The sequence below is a fragment of the Dioscorea cayenensis genome, chromosome 10 (genome assembly GCF_009730915.1).
Source record: "Dioscorea cayenensis subsp. rotundata cultivar TDr96_F1 chromosome 10, TDr96_F1_v2_PseudoChromosome.rev07_lg8_w22 25.fasta, whole genome shotgun sequence".
In the NCBI taxonomy this organism is placed as follows: domain Eukaryota; kingdom Viridiplantae; phylum Streptophyta; class Magnoliopsida; order Dioscoreales; family Dioscoreaceae; genus Dioscorea; species Dioscorea cayenensis.
This window is the reverse complement of record NC_052480.1, coordinates 1,226,747-1,233,803: the sequence shown is the minus strand read 5'-3', so window position 1 is coordinate 1,233,803 and position 7,057 is coordinate 1,226,747. Positions and strand designations below refer to the sequence as shown.

The 7,057-nt window shown below is 44.4% G+C and overlaps 1 protein-coding gene across 1 annotated transcript; it reads right to left on the bottom strand.

The window, feature by feature from the left end:
• Positions 1 to 98: 98 nt before the first annotated feature.
• LOC120270751 (aldehyde oxidase GLOX-like) lies at positions 99 to 2,002 on the bottom strand (the record flags this gene model as incomplete). Its single annotated transcript, XM_039277824.1, is given in 4 exon segments — positions 99 to 557; positions 602 to 878; positions 880 to 1,833; positions 1,835 to 2,002. Coding segments are annotated over 4 exon segments (1,602 nt in total), but the record flags the coding sequence as incomplete, so codon positions are not given.
• Between the last annotated feature and the right edge of the window lie 5,055 nt (positions 2,003 to 7,057).

Below are 7,057 nucleotides of genomic sequence, written 5' to 3'. Positions count from 1 at the left end.
ACCTACATGCTCTTGTATGCAAAGTTGTATAGTAAAACCATGGATGCAATTGAAAACATTCCCATTAAATATCCCAAAAAATATGATGAAAGCTTTGATTTTTCGCCAAAAACATTGGCATTATCTTAAATGCCTTTATGAACATCCAGACTATCAAAATACAACCTCAAACATTACCCAATGTCCTTAATAATGGACTCTCTCTGTCCATGACTCCATACCAATCATTCAGTCCTATATAGTATATACTCCTCCACCAACTCATCACTCAAACCCATTCTAAAAACCAGAAAAACCAATAAATCTTTTATCCACTCACATCCATCACGGGAACACCAAAAAAAAACGACAACTTCACGTGACCACATCTCTGCGCTGGATCTTGACCCAAAGTCCACGTCCAGGAACCCCTGCATGTAATACAAACATCATGTAGTACCCCGGCGGCGCCACCTCCGGCGATGGGGGCGCTTTAACCATCACCTCATAAACGTACGGCGCCACCTGCTCATCCCTTTCTCCTTCCAACACCACCACTCTTTGGTTCATCCCAAACGAGTGCGTGCCAAAGCGTCAGCACCACCACCACCACCTCCACTACCTCTCCTCCCACCTTCCTCTCCTTCACTGTAAACCCTCACCCCCATCTCCTCCCCATACCCCACCACCGTCGCCGGAACCTGTCCGGACCCCTCCCTTTCTCCGGCCCACACTGCCACCACCTCCGGCCGGAGACCATCAAGACTCGCACTCAAATACGGCGGGTGAAACGCCTCCAAGCTCAACTCCGTCGGGAACATCACGTTGGTGAAGTTATAGCACACGTGCGGGTTGCTCCCGCCGACGAGCACCCGTCCGTACGCGTCCAGAACCGCCGACAGAGTGATACAGCCTCGGTATCGGAGACCGGTTCATGAGCCCGAACCGGTTTCCGGCCGGTTTGTTTGGGTTGTAAAGAACCGGGACGGTGACCGGGTCTCTAGCCAGCTCCCACCCGGCCGTCCCCGCCTCCGCGCCATTCACCAAGAGCACATCGCCTGTCGGAAGGACAACCATGTCGCCCATCACACGTGCGGTCGGCATTTCCTCCATGGCCCACGTGGGGTTCTGATCCAGCGGATAGATCCTCTCGCACGTGCGCGCCGCCGGATAGAACGTGCCGTTCAGCACTGCTTGGAAGGACCCGCGAGGAGCGCCGCCGCAGATAAGGATCTCCGGGGAGTGAGAAGGTGGACGGAGAGGGAGCAAGACGGATGAGCCGGAGCTTGGGTAGTTTCTTGGCACAGTGTCGGGGATCGCCGGAAGGTGGCGGAGAGGGTAACCATTGTGGGAGAGGTCGAGGAGGACAGCGCGCGTGTTGGCGAAGACGAAGAGAGTACCGTCCGGGAGGAGATGGACGAAAGGATAGAGGTTGTTCTCGGCGTCGGCGTCGCGGGTTTCGTCCAAGAAAGGGAAGGACGTTAATGGCCGGATGTGATCTTTAGGGAAGAACTCGTAGTTGAACTGGCGGCGGCCGCCGACGATGATGACTCGGCCGTCAGGGAGGAGTTGGTTGGTGGAGTACCAGCGGCGGGCGGAGAGATAGGCGGAGGTTTCGGACCAGTCGGAGTCGGAGGTGAAGAGACGAATGGTGTGGTCGCCGTCGTTGAAGCCACCGGACTGGAAGAAGGAGGAGTTGGGGAGGAGGGAGCCGGAGGAACACCAGGTGTCGGTAAGGATGGAGAGAGGATGGAGAGAAAGGGAAGGGAGGTCGAGGAGGATGGAGTGGGCGGTGCAGTCGGTGGTGAGAGCGAGGTCGGAAGGGTCTTGCCGGCAGTGGCCGGCGGGTAAGAAAGATGTTGGAAGGGCCGAAGTCGGTGCGGTCAAAAACGAGGAGCTTGTCGCCGGGGAGGACCTGCATGTGCATGGCTGAGATGCCGAGGCTTGACTGGAGTAGCTTCCAGTTGCCGGCGATGGACGGAGGGTATTGAGAGTAGGAAATGGATGGGAATGTGGAGAGAAAGATGAGGGAGGAGAAGAGAGGAGATGGTGGTCGCCATTGGAGGAGGGGGAGGGGAGTTCAAAGTATGATATAGTCCATTGTTGGTCCTAGATGGAATTCACCTATTCGGTAAATAGGGGGCACTTTGTTGGGTACAACCAATGTTTTGAAACCCGGACCGGACCGACCGGTCGGACCGGTAGAACCGGGAACCGGCCAGCAGCCCGGTCCGGTTCAATATAAATCATTGACCGGGTGTTGACCCGGTCAAACTCGGTCAAACCCGCCGAACCGGCCGGGTTGACCCGAACCGGGTTGACCCCGGTTCTAATTTTTTTTATTTTTAAACTTTTAAGTTTAAGTTCTTTTTTATTCTTTTGAGTTTTGACACAGCCTCCTCAGAGCTCCTCCTTCACAGCCTCAGCAGCATCCCTGCATCTAGTGATCACAACCCACTCCATATTACAGCTTCACTTGGATATACTGACTTAACAAATGAGCTCATCATTAGGAACCCTCATCTTGCTTTAGAGCTCAACCCCAGAGGTCTTTCAGCACTGCACTTGGCTTCATCTAATGGCCACCTCGAAATAGTTAAGCTTTTGATCATAAAGATTGGCTCTTATCTTTGTTTTCTGAAAGACAAAGATGGAAGTTACCAATCCACACCATAGCCATGGAAGCCAGAATTGACATTTTGGAAGAACTCTCAAGGTATGTCTAGAGTCAACAACAACACTCACATACCAAAATTAAAGCATCCTCCACCTCGCCGTTCAGTCCAACTCCTTTGAAACACTTGAGTTCTTAATGAAGAAGCTAGAGGTTGATGATGATTTTATGAGATTTTGAATCTCCAAGATGACAAAGGCAACACCATCTTACACCATGCTATAGCCAGAAGACAACTCTATGTATATATATATATATATAATTATATTGATGCTTAATTAGTTAATTGGTTCATGGATTCATGGCTTTCTTACAGAGTCTATTCAACAAAGAAGGGATAGAAGTGAATGCAAGAAACCATACAGGTTTGACGGCGCTGGACATGCTGCTGGAGTCACCGAGCGAGCACGGGGACTTGGCACTCGGAGAACTGATCCATGCCGCCGATTGTAACACATCATGGGAACACCTGGTCTATTGTTTTACCATTTTGTTTTTATTTATTTGATATCATGTTATAAAAGATGTAGTTATTTTCATTTGTTTGAATTACCCTTGAAATAATGGAATACATGTGAGCTTGGATAATTGATACTTGTATTAATATATATATATATTACGTCATCCGGTTTAACCAAACCGGATCATCCGGTCCAACCGATTGACCCATGACCCAGTTGTTTGGCCGGTTCACTTTCCGGTCCGGTTCTGAAAACATTGGTCAATGTTTTGAAACCCGGACCGGACCGGCTGGTCGGACCGGTAGAACCGGGAACCGGCCAGCAGCCCGGTCCGGTTCAATATAAATCATTGACCGGGTGTTGACCCGGTCAAACTCGGTCAAACCCTGCCGAACCGTCGGAGTTGACTCGAACCGGTCAATTTCCCCGGTTCTAATTTTTTTATTTTTTTAAACTTTTAAGTTTAAGTTCTTTTTATTCTTTTTGAGTTTTGACACGGCCTCCCTCGGAGCTCCTCCTTCACAGACCCTCAAGAACATCCCCCGCATCTAGTGATCACAACCCACTCCATATTACAACTTCACTTGGATATACTCGACTTAACAAATGAGCTCATCATTAGGAACCCTCATCTTGCTTTTAGAGCTCAACCCCGGAGGTCTTTCAAAGACCGCACTTGGCTTCATCTAATGGCCACCTCGAAATAGTTAAGCTTTTTGATCATAAAGATTGGCTCTTATCTTTGTTTTCCGAAAGACAAAGATGGAAGTTACCAATCCACACCATAGCCATGGAAGCCGTAATTGACATTTTGGAAGAACTCTCAAGGTATGTCTAGAGTCAACAACAACACTCACATACCAAAAATTAAAGCATCCTCCACCTCGCCGTTCAGTCCAACTCCTTTGAAACACTTGAGTTCTTAATGAAGAAGCTAGAGGTTGATGATGATTTTAATGAGATTTTGAATCTCCAAGATGACAAAGGCAACACCATCTTACACCATGCTATAGCCAGAAGACAACTCTATGTATATATATATATATATATAATTATATTGATGCTTAATTAGTTAATTGGTTCATGGATTCATGGCTTTCTTACAGAGTCTATTCAACAAAGAAGGGATAGAAGTGAATGCAAGAAACCATACAGGGTTTGACGTGCTTTGGACATCGTCTGCTGGAGTCACCGAGCGAGCACGGGGACTTGGCACTCGGAGAACTGATCCATGCCGCCGATTGTAACACATCATGGGAACACCTGGTCTATTGTTTTACCATTTTGTTTTTATTTATTTGATATCATGTTATAAAAGATGTAGTTATTTTCATTTGTTTGAATTACCCTTGAAATAATGGAATACATGTGAGCTTGGATAATTGATACTTGTATTAATATATATATATATATATATTACGTCATCCGGTTTAACCAAACCGGATCATCCGGTCCAACCGATTGACCCATGACCCAGTTGTTTGGCCGGTTCACTTTCCGGTCCGGTTCTGAAAACATTGAAAATTATCATCAATCCACTCCTAAGTATTGTGGGAGATAAACTCTCTTGGATACCCTAACTAGAGGAATGCCCACTATCCTCTCGAATTGCGGCAAGTCTATTCTAGGTGGGAATTTCTTCTCGTCATGTAGCAATACAAGATATGATAGCTAGGGCTTTCACCTCGTTACCAATCAAGGATTCAATCATATAATTAAACTCAAATAGATATGATTCCAAATAAGAAATCAATTAAACAATAAATATCTAACAACTAAATTCAAAGATAATAAACCCTAGAGTTTAACTATGCCCAAACATCTACAAATTAGCCCTCCATTAATAGAGGTCAAGCATTCAAGATACAAGAATTAGAGGAAAACATGAGATCCATGAAAACCCCTTATTTCAATTCCTAGGATGAAGAATCACTAAGGAAGCTTCAACGCATGCCGTCAAGATGAGCTTGACCGGTACGATCTTCAATCCCCTTGATTGTAGGACTAAATTTCTCTCCAAATCGCACCTTAAGTGTTGGAGATTCAACCCTTTTCTTCCTCAACCTCGCCTCCAAGAATCATCCCCAAAAGAATAGAAAGATAGAATAGAGAATGCCCTAGAAATCCTCATAAGTTCTATTTATACCCAACTGCTTACGGGCTGCTTACGGGTGTAAAAACTAGGCTGTAAGGGAGCTGGAGAAGATAGTCGCAAGCCTTACAGGAATGCTTACAGTTGTAAGCCCCATCCGTAAAGTCTTCTATTTGTGTTTTGGTCCAGCTTATAGCAATATGTGCTGGACCTTAAGCTTTACTGTTCTACTTCTTGTGATTGCCCTTATAGGCGTATGCTAAACTCTTTTGGATAGTCTTTACAGGGATCCTTACGGGTGTAAGCCTTGCCTGTAAGATCCTTTGAATTGGTTATGAATCCCTCTTACAGGCATAAGCATGCCCGCAATGTCTTCTAGAATTGACTTATGGCTGTAAGGCCGACCGTAAGCTGCTCGTAAGCCACCCAGTTTGTCTTGTCCTTGTTCTAATGATGCTAAGAGAGCTCTAATTTATCGTTTGAGGTCTAAAATTCTTCTATTGGCTTTCTCCTATCTTTAAGCACTACCCTAAGCCTGTTAATAGAAAACATATTGTATTTAGCATCAAATTCCACAATATTGTTCTAATACATATCAATTAAGTGTACAAATTGATATGAAATACATGAACATTGTACACTCATCAAATTCCCCCACACTTAATATTTTTTCTTGTCCTTAAGCAAAATGGAATATTACAAACCAAGTGGAGGAAGTGCACGAAAAAAGTCCACAAATAGTGAATATTCTATTCACGATTATCATTGTGTGTGTTACAATTATCTACATCACTTTTTTTGACCTAGAATACTTTTAAAAGCAAATAATCACATAAAAAACACTTCTTATGCACAAGGTGGTAGTTTCACACATCTCCCAAGGTAACCCTTTCACGTGAACATTAACGAGCGGTTTTCACACTTAAGAGAGGTAGCTCTTTCCACATCTTTTACTAAAAAAAATACCGTAGCTTTCACTCACCTAAAGAGGTAGCTCTTTCTCTCATTAGGGCATATATAGTATTTGTAAAAAAATTTCTCCACAATAAGTGCAATGAATAAAACTAGAAAAAGCCTAACATGGTCTAAGTTGCTACAATAGAAAAGTTGTGTGCTCTAATTAGGTGAATAGCCAAGAATAAAATGCACATTAAAAAAATATAGAACTTAAAATGGAACAAACTCGCAAGTGTCCACCTTAATACTAAGAAACTCCTCTACATTTCAAATACACCATCATAAGTCACACTTGGCATGTAATAGAGTCAGCAATGAAACTTAGGGGGTAGTGAAATTTGTTTCCTCCCCCGGTTTACAAATTTGAAATCATTGAAGCTTGGAACTGGCATAGTGTGTCCATTGTTGTGACCAAGTAGTTTAGGGAGTCACTCAAGGTCAAGAATTGACCAAGTGAGCATCCCCTCTATAATTGAGGATGGTCAGTGTTGAAAATAAGTATTAAAGCTTTGATGGTCAGTGTTGAAAATAAGTCCTGCGAGGCATAAGGGAAGAACATTAAAGCTCAACAAAAATAAAATAACAAAACAAAAAATAAAATCCACTAATAGTCTCAAAATAAGTTCAAATTAGGCAGGACCAAACATTGCCAGAAATGAATACAATGTCTGAGATGAAAATACAAAATGAAATAAAAATTAGTGCTCAGCTACGTCAGATGGTGCTGAAAACAAAATGTAGGCTTGCAGGCTTCTTTGAGGTTTATAAGGGCTTAGGGGTTAGCAATACCCGAGAGCAACTGGCCGTTGAGAGAGTCCCTGACGAGGACATTAAGGACCTCAGCGGCTGGTGATCACTAGTGGAGAAAGAGTGGCAGACTGCAAAGAAGGTCGA